Here is a 13,957-nt window from a genome sequence, read left to right as displayed (position 1 = left end):
GAAAATTGGAAATTGAAAATTGTTCACAGGCCAAGGACGGGGCTATTTCATTAATAAATTCCAAAGGACCAACAAGGGATAAAGGGGCGACAGTGCGGCGAAGGGTGGTTGACATTTGGCTTGACTCTTTGACTTTTTTTGCTTGGCCCAAGAACTAAATAAATGAAAGGCGAAGGCAACAACGAAAAATGACTGGAAACCAATCAGCGTGAAAATTGCTTACCCAAAAAAAAAAAAACACACACACACATACTAACAATAGAAAACGTGTTCGAGTTATTCTTTGGCCGTTTGTGGCCTTCAAATTGAGTTGTAGAAAGTAATTTGCTCGACACGTGGGCAACTAATAATTTGGGGTTCTCCTTTTGGAAAAATAAAGAAAATAATACTAAAAAACTTATACAAAAAACTACAAAAAGAAGAAAATTCGTACTCTACCAAGGAGAATATATATCCTATTTTATATAAATTTTACCTAGATGTCAATTGAGTTTTACCCGATAATGTAAGCAGAAATAGAGGAGCTCTGCAAATAATGGATGATTTGGATCAAGTTCAAGTTAACACCTAAAATAGATATCCACCATCAATCACGCTATTAATGGCTTCTCACCTCGCTGGGGCCCACGTGGCGTATGCGTAACTTTATTTATAGATGCCAGCACGAAAAGGGGAAAATACCCCAACACTCAAACAATGTAAACAAAGCTGCCAAGAGAGTGAAAAACAGGACGCAACAGTGTGATGCGAACAGTGACGTAAAAAGGGGGAATATCGGCAAGGAGAATTAAAAGCAGGTAACGCGCCTGCGCCGCCAACTGCCATACTGTTACCAGTATTTCGCAGCCAGTTTTTAGCAGCGAAATCGGTGAAGTGCTGCTGCTTCCACTTCGGTCATGGCAACGCTTTTGGCAGAAGCACGGTTTCAGTTCAGTTTTGGCAGCGAGCGCAGTTCGACGTTGAAAATTGCGGGCTGCCTGTTCAGCGGACCGATGATGCCACGCGACCGAGAGAAATCCAGAGAAAGTGTTCAGTAAAAAATAAATTTATACATAAGTTAAAATAAATATTTCCCGCGAAAAGGTGGCCAATAAATCTCGTAAGGTGCAAGGGTGCAAATTGTGCTTTTAATCGGTGGAATATCCAGTGAGTGGTGTTTTAGTGTGGTGACCAGCATTTGCTGCGATGCTTGAAAATCAATGAAAGTGAAAGTGAACACAGCACGCACACACATGCACACACAAACACACCCAGCTGCTGCTAGCACGCACACACAAATGCTGACCGAGGAGCGAGAGCGAAAGAGAGCGAGAGTTGTATTTTTGACGTCATTAATTTGCAAGTGTGTGTGCTCGTCGAGGTGTCAAATTTAGCAACTTAGCCTGACAAATTGCCAGCAATTAAAGCCAGAGTTTGGAACAACTCAAAGGCACTAGCGCGCACACACACTCACATACACAGACGTACTGAAAGGCGAAATAGCAAACACAAAAGTGTTGCATAACCTGCAGGCGCCACTTTGAAAGGCTCGCACCAACACACACGTCGTTGCAGCGGTGTCCTTGAACGTTTGCATAAGCTGCGCTATCTGCTTGTGGTTATGTCGTTGTCAGTCGTCAGTCGGCAGCCCACGTTATCCTTTGGCATTGGCACATATTACGCGGTCCATGTGTGTGTTTTATAGCGAGAGTGTGCGGGTGTGTGCGAGTGTGTTTATCTTCTGCCCGCAAGCATAAACAAAAAATCATGGCACGCTAGCTTTGTGCAGAAAGGATACCCCTATACTGATGTGAGAGCGGGCAAACACACATTTCTAGGTCGGGTCGCATTTTTAGGGTTAAAGGTTGCCAGGGCAGGTTGGATGCCATTTATTTTACCGTACGAACGTACACAGGGGAAAACCTATTGGTATCCTAACCAAATATAAAATATATACTGTGATTGTTAAAAAGAGAATATGGAACATACTGAACATAATGCTGCTTATAAATATTAAACTGTAATTTTTCGTATTTTTCAAAATAAGGAAGCCCTGCATTTTCTCTCTGTACCGGTGATTCGTTGGGGAGTGAGCTTGTGTAGTTTTTGCGTAATTGTGTGGGAGCGAGTTGGACAAGTCCTTGAACTAGTGCGCTACATAACGAGCGTTGCAAGGACTTGCGTCACATGTTCTTTAAGCTGGACCTTTAAAGTAAATTTTGGTTATTGTTTGGCTTATTTATCCCCTATTGCCGGATTTCTCAGATAGCGTACATTAGGCAGCTGAGACAGCCCAATCGTTATCGTTTGCTTGGCGTTATTTACGAGCTCGTTTGGGGACTTGAGACTTCGAACCCTTTGGCCGGCACAGGCCATTAACCAAATTGCCCCAAAATGCTCGAATGTTTTAAATTATTTAACTGCCACAACCCGTAGATGAGAACCACTGCTCTGAGTGGGTTGGGGCTGCCCGAAGAGAGCAAGGCCAGTTCAAAACTTTTCGGAGGCCGCAAAAGATGGCAAACAAACGGAAAGACCTTGGCAAATACAAAATGCCAAAAAAGAAAAACAGTAAATAACCAGTGCAAGGGCCACAGCCATGCCAATGGCACGTCCCCTCAAGCGGCTCATAAATCTTGCTTAGCAACGCTCAAATGCTCCAAAATTTTTGGGAATGAGCAGGACCCCCTGAAAATCTGTTAGGGATAAGGGGCACATTATAATATTTGCGCTTCGGAAAAGGTTCGGAAGCTCGAAAAGGATTTACGCAAATGCTTATATGCGGCATTTTAATTGTTTTAAATTGAACAATACTGAAACTGGGCATTCGTTCAGTAAAATGTGAAACTAACTGAAAAATCCGCAACTCGACCTTAATATAATTACGCCAGCTGCCTATTTGGTTAAAAAATACGGGGTTATCGAAGCGGTCGTTTTTATTTTAATTAAATGACATTGCAACTTATCAGGGTAGCATAGAACAAAGGGTATATTAGTTCCACGAAGGTGATAACAACAAACTTTCATAAAAAAGTCTTATATAAAAAAATCTTATTGCCTAGTAATAAACGTCATATTTCCTATGAAATATTATTATTATTGTTTGATATTTTTATCTTAGTTAGCAAATATGCTTTTAGTAAGAGCTACATTATTGCTTGTGATTTGCAAGGCCTAAAAAAAAACAGAACTTGGCGAAACAAAATGTTTCCCCTTTGAAAAACTATTTCCGAAGTTTTACAAAGAAAAGAGGATAATTAAAAGTTGAGAGCCTCGTGTCATGCTAACTAGCACTTTAATTGGCAATTTTCCTTCAGAAGTTCTGTTAACTAACTAGTGGTGAACTATATTGTTACAGCAGTAAATAAATAAGCTGCACTCATAAAAATTTAATCAACCGTTTGGTTTAATCTCTCTGTTGGCAGCAAAACGGCAATTACACGCTCAAGCGTTAATATTAATTTGTGTGTTGCATAAATTCCGCAAGAAGCGAGCCAACAATTTATTAATTGCACGCAAATTCCATTCACAAAATGAAAAGGGACGGGGAAATCCTTTGGCTCAAAGGCAGATTAACGGAGTACAAGAATTATGATGCAGAAAACTGGCGGACAGCTGCTAAGTCAGGCGATAATTTAAATGTTCAAGGGAATATAAGTTTTGTGAAAGCGTTTTTGTGATTTCGAGCTTAAATAGTATGTGAGATTATTTAAAAGAACTTGTGTGTGTTAATGCTTATTTTAATTATTGTTTTCTATCCATAAATCCACTTAAATACTTTAATCGATGTAACTTCTAGGCAACACGAATTATCATTGAAATTTAAATCAATTTCTGTCGATTCATCTGAGTTCAGTCAAAGTTTATTCATTCGACGCAACTTCTGCCAATCAATAATGAATTATTGAAGCGGCAGCCATAGGGAAAAGCCGACTGAGAAATGCCCCACTGAGCTGGCTTGGAGAATTCGAAAATAATTTGCATAAATTATCGCAACAAAAGCCCAAGTGCCGTCCAAATAAAATGGCGTTCTGGCAAATATTTTTGCAAGAATTTAAATAAATGGCCATAAATAAATTAAAATGAAAGCCTAAATTGCATTTCAGCTGCGTGCTTTCCTCCTCTTAAGGCCTCGCTCCATCCGATAAATAAACAAATTAAATATGCACATTTAAATGGCAATCAAAAGCAGCGACAAATTTGTAGGACTAGCGTGGGAATACAAAAACACATCGACATCTAAAACAGCAGCTGGCATTTATCTTAGTGTGTGCGTGCCGCGTCTGTTATGTATAACAGATTCGTATTTTATTTTGTTCATTTTGTCTGTTTTGTGTGTAATTCAGCATTGGAATCGCGAATCGAAGCGCAAACTTTAAATTTAACTGTGAATTATATTGCTATTAAGTTCATCCACTCTACATTGGTGCTACCCAAGAATGCTCAACTAGGCGTATACGTGATAAAATCTAACCAAAGCCATTACGTAAAGTTCAACAGCCAGAATTGTTGCGTCTGACGATATGAGTAAGTAATTTGTACCATTGCATTTAAATTTAAAGTTTTTATGAGCTTATGCAGAAGCTATGCAGAATTTCAAAGAATGATTAAGAATGACTGTCAATATTTCAATAGTTCGACATAAATCTACTAGTTAACATTTAAGACACCTTAATTGCAGCCCTTTGTTTACCAAAGCGTTCATCTACGTCAATTTGCCATCGATCACAATGAGAAGGAAGAGTAAGCTCTGGTAGTTAGATATCTCATTATTGAGTTAATTTCCAGCTAAATCAGCATTTTGAGCGACTTAAGATAGCCATTTAATTATGCCCGAATGGGCTTGCAGTACAATTCACATTGCGTACATTTCAAGCGTCTGGGGTTCGACCACACAGACTCAATTAGGAGGCAACAATTTTTGCTAAATTTACCAAAATACATTGTAATTCAATTTTCCTAAATGTTACACAATGCCCAACACTGCTCCTCGCATTCTGTGAAACAAAGTAAGACAGAGCGGATCCAGGCCAGGAAGAGAAACAGAAACGCAGATGGAGTCAGAACAACTAAGCGCATTAAACTTGAATGCCTGACAGGCAAGGGATGGCTGGGAGGACGGGACGGGGGGATGAAGACAGAGCGGAAACGGAAATGGGAGCGTCGGAAAGGAAACAAAACAGAAGCTAAGAAAGTGGCAAGTGCGGGTAAGACAGAGTCCTGCCCGGATTTACTTGTCGGAGTTGTGCCAGCTTTTGTCTGTCAGTCAAGTATCCAGCTCCTCCATCGATTCGACCGCCTGCCATTTCGCCTGCCGTTCGGTGGCCAATGTTTATTGCATATCAATTAAGAGCCTGCCCAGGAGCAGCAGTCTGCTCTGCCACTTGCGCGTTAGACACTTATTACTACACAGAGAAAAAAACTGTGGTTTCCTTTATCCATTATTATTGTGACTTGCAGTGCTTTTATTTTTCTTCGAATTGGTGGCTAAGCTTGTAGTCAACCTTCGAGCTCTAAAACTTTTCTTTTTACATCTTACTAGTATTAAAGAAGTGATTGGCAACTAAGATGAAATTTACTCGAATTTTCTGGTCTCCATCGCTTTAGATAACTAAAGAAACTAGTAAGAACTAATTTCTTAAAATGCCTCCACTGTCCCACAAACAGTTTCCAAGTTCTCAATTTGAATAAAAATTGCATCCCCTGATTGGTTTATTTTGGTTTAATTTTAATTAAATATTATTGAGTAACAACAAATTGTGATAAGCCTTAAAGGGACTTACAAAATTGTCCCTGTGCCGAACCTTTTCGCAAAAGTTTTCTAGGATTCAAGGATGCAGTGTGCGTGTGCGTGTGAGCTTGCGTTTGAGTTTTGGGCTGGGAATCCTTGCGCCTGCTGCCTGTCAAAATCAACTTGAGCGTGCCATAATTTCCACGCCGAATGAGTTCAAGTAGAGCTGCCACATCCTCCGGGCGGCTTTTCCAGCTGCTCCTCTTATACCCCCAACATCCCAGCCTCCCATTCCTGCTCAGTTTTCCCGAGGCTGCTGCTTCGCACGTGTGCGCAATTAAAAATGCAGCTTGCGGTTGTCGGGCAAATACCCCACCCGCTTCTGGCCAACCCGAAACCCCCATTTAGCCAGCTGCCAACTGCCAACTGACTGCTCCAGTGACACACAAAGCATAAAGAGACTTGAATATGTGGCGCACTCATTTGGCCGGCTTTTCAGTTCAATTTGTTGTTTGTCGTCTGTTGGCTGTAATTAAATTAATGCTTGCATCGGGACCACCGCGACATATACGTAGTTTCCATATTACTATTTTACTAGGACCGCTTAAAAAAGCCAAATAAAAAGTATTCGGCGAAAGCCAAAAGAAAGCGAAACAAAGCAACACTAAAAATGGAAGGAAAAGTGCAGAGAGAAGCATTCTGAAACCAAATCCCTGACCTGATTTCGTTTTTGCAGCATTGGCTTTTGCTTTCCGTTTAGTTACCTTCAGCGCCACTTCCCCTCGAACAGACTGCTGTTTACTTTTTATGCCAACTTTCCATTTTTATTTCGCCCCGAAAAAACTGTCGCCCGTCTGTCTGCCAGCTGAAAAGCCAGCATCCAGCCTGTGAAATAGTCCCCACTCTCACAGTTTTCCCATCCGCTCCACTTGCAAATGGCATTAGGAGCATTTCACTGCTCGGCAGCGCAAAGGAAACGTGCCCAAGTCCAGGTCCTGCCTTCCTTCATCCTGTAAAATGCCAAGCAAAATCTATTTTTAACAGTTTGCAGCATCTCGTGAAAATCGCTGCGACGTCATGTGCCAACGATTAGGGTCAGCGTCCGAACTTCCCAATGTGAAAGGCTATTAGATTCTTATCCTTCTGTTCGAAAGGATTGCGCCGCTAATTGCTATAAGAAATCCACTGATCTGAAAACCAAATAAATCTTCTAGGTTTTTATAAAACAATTTTTAGAAATAAAAAAGCTTTTATTAGGGTTATCACACTAACGAATATATATTAATGTTTTGTTGCAGGAGGGTATTAATTAATCCTTTAAGTATCCTTTATTAAGAGAAAACATTCACAATCTAAGGGCAAAAAGCTATCGCTCTAAAAAAAAAGAAGTAATATCCTTTGGCCCATTTATTGTTTTTCGCCCAGCTTTGTGCTTTGTGTGTTTTCCGCTTAGTCGAGTGCAAGATCAGCTAACTTCAATGGCCAGAATCAGGGGCTGCTCCAGCTGGGACAGCAGTATGCGAGGAGCCCTTCGGAGCTGGGCCATAAACATAAACTTGCATTATGGCCAAGCAAATAAAACTGCAGCCAAATGACACGTACAACTGCCACAGATTCGAGGGAAAATGAGGGAAAGTGCGGAGGGTGGCGAATTCTGTGCGACTTACTGCGACTTTGCTTTCGGTTTTTATTTTGTTTTATTCTCGCCCCGACTTTTTCAGGCCATCGATTTTGCTATTCTACGTTTTCCGTTGTTTTTCCGCCGGAGAAGAAATGCGGAAAAGTGTGTCAATGAAATTGTTGTTGCACCGCTGCTGTCTCTGCACTTTCAACACTTTTCTTTAAAGTTCCGCAAGCTAATCATAATTTATGGCATCCAAAATGGGCAAAGGAAAAACATTTCGATCCAAAATCAAAATGAACTCCCGTTGGAAACGGACATATCTAATATATGTGTCCTGTACATAATTGAACATCCTGATCAGGCGTATGCAGGCTTTGTCTTAGCAACAATATTTGGTCAATTTCTCGAACTGATTGCATTGATTTGCCATTTACCACGTTGCGTATACGCAACGAGCCATAAAGGCGCACATTACGTATGCGGAACGCACACATATGCAAATATTATGGCTCACAGGACGGGCCAATAAAATGCAATAGCAAATTTATACAAATGTCTTCGAATTATTATTGTGGCATAAACGAGTTCTGGAAACGATTCCATGTCGTTCGTCTCATTGTCGTTTTCTAAGCGTATGCCATGTCTGCCTACCAATTTCCATTTAATTGTTCTATCAAAGTTTGCATGATTCTCGTGTTGGGGTGCACTGGGAAAATTTTGAAATAAGTTGCAAATTCACCAAATTCTTTTTCAAGCGAAAAGGGCGTCGAAGGAAAACACAGAGGGTGTGAAAATATTTTCTATGATTATTACAAAAATTTAATAATTTTATAACTATTAAAGATAAGCCGTATCCTATCAGAGGGAAGGATTTTAATACCGCAAACACCATTTTCCAGTGTATCCGTGTGGGGTTTTCTATATGTTTGGACTGTTGGGTATGAATTATGGCTGGCATAAACAAATGCCGTCGTTGCCAGCTTCATCGGCATCCTTTGTCCTTTGTCCTCTGTTTATGTGTTGTGTTTATTTTTATTCGCCGGAGGATTTGCCTCTAAAGACGTTGTGTTAATGGCGAGCGTATCCTTATTACATATATCCTGTCGGATTCCGCCGGCACGTTCCGCAGCAAGTTGGCTCTAATAAAGCTCCAGGACCTGCTCCGTCCACAAATCCCCAGCACCAGCTGCCCCATTACGCACCACAAAGAGGCGAAAAACAACAAACTGGCAATGGGAGAAATTTTCTTTTAAACACAAAACAAACTCACACACACAGAGGATCCTGAAAATAAACAAGTTTTTCGCCGGCAGAGATCTGCCAGAGTTTATAGGGCCACAAAACAATTTGCTTTTTATTTATGATTACACGAAACCCACCCAACAGAAACAGAAATATGTATTTATTCTGCTATAAAATAAGCTCTACTGAATTTACAATTGAATACCGGACATTTTTACGAAATAAAATTCAATAAAAAAAACACAACAGCATTTAAATTGAAATCAGCAAGCGGAAATATGTGTTATGCAAAGTAATGCTCGAGGTATGCACAAGTCTGTGAGTTCGATGCGTTTGCCTGTGTTTTCCACTTGTTTATTTGTGTGTTTGTATCTGTGTGTTCACATTTTTCCTCGGCCAGAGTACTTTGTGCAAACATCATTGCCTCAACATGATCCTCTTTCCTCCTGTTGGACCTGTTTCGAAGTCATAAAGTTGGTCACATTTCAATGAAAATTTAACTTTCACACGCCTCGAGTGGCAGCAGATGCACTGCAGCCGGCTGGGGGGAGGGTCCCAATGAAGCAACTCCACTGTCAGGAACTGGACAGTAGAGGCTGGGTCCGTGCTATCTATAATGCTTAACTTATAGTTGGAACCTAGGGTAATCTTAATGACTTAATTAAGCTGCTTTATGCCAAATGTCATTATGACATTTGTGGGTATGAGATCCCACAATATTGAGTTCCCTCGACCAATTTATTTAACCCCAAAAGCATTTACTATAATTTTCCCTCTGCACTTTCGACTATATCGTGCATAAACGCTGTAATAATGCTGCACCATTATCACCCAAGCCGGCTGAAGCACTTAACCACCTATAAGTCGCGTTGGCTGGTGGGTGGCCCACTTCGATGCACCCCATCCATGGACGCCTACCCAAATAAGCGCCCTCGAGTGTGGCCTATGCAATATGGGCCATAATAGCCTATCCAAAATCGATTTGGGGCAGCACTCGGATCGTCTAAAAGGCGCCTCTTGAAATGAAACTAAAGTCGCACCCCCTCGCAGCCGCCACTGTGCCAGCCTGCCACGCCCACAATTTCATTTAATGCATGCTTAAAAGTGTGCAACGCTTATTTATGGCCACATTTTTGCATATGCGTGCGAATGGGACCATGTGTGTGTGTGTCTTTGCGAGCTTAAATCTGTGTCAACGGCAGCTGCAAACTACTGCACTAGTGCCATGTACTGGCGCAAGTACCAGAGGGCCACGCCCACAACTGCCGCCCACCTGCCTTTCCTTCTACCAGTTGCATATTTCGCCCCATTGTTGCTGCACTTTCAGTTGTTGCGGTCCATGTTGTTGCATGTCGCGTTGACATTTTTGCGCGCCTGACATTTCCCTCTCTTTTTTTTAGTAATTCATATCCACAACCACCCCACCGTCATCCGACTATATCAAATGCAGTCACCCGTCACGACAACAATAAAAAATACAAATTATGCGCAATTAAATTCAATACAACTTGCGTAGCTTCCACTAAGGATGGGTGAAATGAGACACGACTGCCAATGCATTATAATAATTTTTCCCATTTTCCACAATTTTCCATTTGTATTACTGAAGCTACAGGAGCGGAAAAACGAATGATCTCGCAAGTATTTTCCATACCTATGAGCTTTAAACAACAATTCAGACAAGTTCAAAATGGGCAACAATATGTCGTTGACTTTTAAAGTGCTTGTCATTTGTAGCAAATCGATAAATGCTGTGAAAATTTGTCATTTGTCAGTGTTCGTTAAGCCTAATTGAATATATTCTCCTTTTGCTGGTTGGAAATATTTAATATTGATTAAATTATAAAATTGATATTTCGATATTTTAGAATAAACAATTTCCTTTTGATGCACACCTCCGATATCCATAATAACTAATTCACTTTAGAGTGAGATTAAAGTGGAGTTTGAATTGGTGGCATGAGAGCGAACTAACTTTATTTGGTCTTTGAAGAGCGCTTTCGAAAAGTTTCCATTTGTGGGAAATATTAGCAGAGCCAGCCCAAATCGATGGCATAATTCGCAGTGCGGGAGTGTGGCTACAAAGAGCCGAACAAAACGTGAATGGAGCAAAATAGCAATCAGCATATGCAGAATGAATGGAACATAAATCCACCGCCTCCACATTCCTGGCCAGACGGTCGGTCGCTACCTTTTGAATTTATCCTGCTCCTGGCATGCCTCGGCACCTTCCCAATCTTGCGAGGAGAAAACAAAAGGACCTGAAAAGAACTCAAGGATACGCTCTCATCAGATCGCAGAAAAAAAAAGGAAGTAGTAAAGTGGCGAAGTACTTGAGGAGAAGCCTCACATCGAAATGCAGTGTATGAGCTTTTACAGCAGCGGTCGCAAAAGTAGCGCCGCATGTCGAAAAATATTTTCATATATCTTAATATATATATATATATATATATATATTTAATTTTCAATATTTTAAAAATAAATATTTAATGGATGTAATTAATCAGCATAGAGCTTTTTTGTAATGCATAGAAGCGATGGCTTGTGAAATTCAAATACATTTTGTGCCTACTACCATAGCCAAAGGTGTAGGAGGATGTGAAGATAGGATGCGAAGGATGCAGGACCACAAAGCAAACATATTTTCATTTTAAGCGCTTCGGCATAAGGGAAAACTCATTAGAGCGCTGCAAAAATACCAAAGAAGCAAGAACCGAGAACCCAAGACGCCGACTAAAAGGCTGAAAGGCAGCAAGTCAAGAGCAAGGATATGAAATTGAAAATTTATAATATCCGCTCACTGGCGAGCGGAAAGGGGAAAGCTTCAATTGCTGTTGATGTTTTCATGCGGCAAGTTATCTATGGCTAGATGAAGTGCAGCCACTCGAAGCTTCGCCAGGGAAAAGGGAATGGGGAAAGCTTGGGGGAAATGAGGAATCTCTTATTTTATTAAAAACTTAACAAGCAAAAAAGTTGCCAAGTGCCAAGAGGCAAGGAGTCAGCCATTAGCCCGTTCGTTAAGTGTATGTGCGACTTGTCTCGTCGGCAGGTTCCGTTTCCCCCGCCATTGCAGTGCGGCATTAGCAGCACTCAAGGACACTTTTGCCAAGCGGAAGCAGACGAGCAAACTTACCAGGATACCAGTCCCGTTTCCCCCACGTCTCGCACCCCAAGGAAATCCAGCATTAAGTTAATTTGCAACGTGCACAGCTGAGGGCCCAGAAAAGCATGCTATAGTCATCTTGTCGTCCGATTCGCCTTTCTTTCGCCCATCGATGAGGTAATTCCACGCTGATTTGCTGCAATTGGCAATGCAGTCACGGTACACCCGACGGCAGATGGCTCCTTCAGCGAGCTGTCCTTGATTAGGCCATCACACACATTGAGCATCCTGCGAGGCGCCTTCATTGTGACATTATGTTGCAAATTGCATTGCCACTTTGTCACCCGAGGGTCGTGCATAGACTCTCATCTTTAGTTTCTCGGAGATACCCTAAACTACATAATCATAGAATAAGAAAGAAACTTAAAGCTATTTTAAAGAATGAGATAGCTTAAGCTCACTACTGTTCCTTGTGTCACTGTTTCTTTTAAAACAAAAATGTAATTTCGTATCATAATGCTATATGCAGCTTACTCATTTTGGTTGCACTTCTATTACCTTAACTAAGACATTAATAATTCACAACACAAACCAAAATCCTGTTCTGAAAGACAAAGAAGCACATACCATTTGCAGATTGATGGCAATAAATAAGAGCTACATTGCAAGGACCTCTTTTCTCTGCTCCAGATTCGTTCCGTTGACTTTCGGTAATGCTCGTTGACAGTAATGAGTGGCAGTTGCATTTGCCGTTGCACAATTATGACTTCCGCTGGTTATTATCCATTAGGTTGATTACAGCGATTACCGAGGGTCATCATGTTTCGCTGGCTGAGCCAATTGGGAAACGGGGCTGGTGGCCAAATTGGGACAAGACGGTCCTGGTCAGGACTCGCTGGAATAGGTGCCACAACAACGGCGCTCGTGATGCGGAAGTGGCAACGCAAACGAACTAACCAAGAGCCACTTACTTACGGCCATAAGCCACAGGAGTGGGTGGAGTGGGGCGTCCTCGGCAGCGGATCCTTACGCGCCTTTTGCTATTTACTCAGTGGGAAAAAGGGGGTTAAAGGAACTCGTGGAGAGACAAATGGCAGCCCGCGGGGCAAAATGCAACTTCGCTGCTGCTCCCAAAACAGCAGCCAGCACCAACCCTTACACACACACACACCCACAAAGAAACAGGCAGACTTGGAGGCTGCTCCATTTTGCTATGCACGCCGCTTCACACTTCCTGCTCGACAGGATGACTCCTTCGTGCTGCGTCCTGCGCCCTGCTGCCACACCCCCGGGCACCTTATCAAGTGCCATTTTTCATGCAATGCTGACGCCAACGCCAACGCCGTCGTCGTCGCTTTGTCAAACCACGAAGTTATCCATGGAGCCCTGAGCATATTGTCTTGGCTTTGGCAGCGGATGGCGTCCTGGTGTTGGGGTGTTTGTGGAGTTTTCGGGGGCGCTGGGGTGGGCGTGCTAAAGTTCCCTCTTATTCTTTTTTATCACACATGCAGTCCTGGGATCCTGGACCGCACAAAAGCCAGTCGAAACAGCGGGCGGCATCCCAGCTGGATGGGGGATTCGGAATCCCCCGCCGCGTTGGCTTTGTCTTTGTCTTGGGCGCACGCAAAAGTGGTTTTGTCCCGTCTATGCACAGTAAAAATATAAATATTGTAGAAGTAATTGTAGAAGTAATATTTAAATTTCTACTGTAGCTGTAGAATTATATAAAAATTCTAAATATTTAAACAAACTTAAAAAAAAAGGTAAGAAGATGAAATTTAGTCAAAGATATTTATTACTTTAATTTTTGTTTATATAAATGTAAAATGTAAAACATTTTGTTCCTATTATCCAATAGTTTTATTGACAGTAAATTTCTTTAATTTTACCCTGTGCCTTTCAGTTTGCATCCCTTGCGCTCCCTGACAATTCCGTTTGCCAAAGGGAGTTAGCAAAAATCGATGAAATAATCTCTGGCTAATTGGTTGAATGGGAAACTTTTGCTGGTGACTCTCGTTCCGTCGCTTCCTGGCCAGAAACCGAATGCCCAGTTGGGTCCGTTTCGAGCATTGTTCAGCCCGTTCAGATGGCTGACCTCTTTAAACCTGTCGCCGCAGAGCAATAGCCATTCCGTTCGCTCCCCGGAGACCCATTGCATCCACTCGGATGTGCTTTGCATGCTCCAGTTACTCCAGTGGCTCCTCCAGCTCCAGCTCCACTACTCCCGCTCCTGTTCCTCATGCAACTCCATGGAACTTTTGCTGCAACTCGAATGAGT

The 13,957-nt window shown here is 41.9% G+C and overlaps 1 protein-coding gene across 2 annotated transcripts in view; it reads left to right on the top strand.

Annotated features, from left to right (window-relative positions):
* The first annotated feature begins 947 nt into the window (after positions 1 to 947).
* The window catches only part of CG32432 (uncharacterized protein), a 40,857-nt gene continuing 27,847 nt past the window's right edge, over positions 948 to 13,957 (top strand). For both annotated transcript variants that reach the window (NM_001275202.1, NM_141009.3), the window contains exons 1-2: positions 948 to 1,146; positions 4,326 to 4,506. In NM_001275202.1, the coding sequence (NP_001262131.1) occupies positions 4,503 to 4,506 (4 nt within the window). In that variant the 5' untranslated portion in view covers positions 948 to 1,146; positions 4,326 to 4,502. The remainder of the gene's footprint in view (positions 1,147 to 4,325; positions 4,507 to 13,957) is intronic.

The sequence above is a fragment of the Drosophila melanogaster genome, chromosome 3L (assembly GCF_000001215.4).
Source record: "Drosophila melanogaster chromosome 3L".
NCBI classification, from domain to species: domain Eukaryota; kingdom Metazoa; phylum Arthropoda; class Insecta; order Diptera; family Drosophilidae; genus Drosophila; species Drosophila melanogaster.
This window is presented reverse-complemented; position numbering and strand designations above follow the sequence as displayed.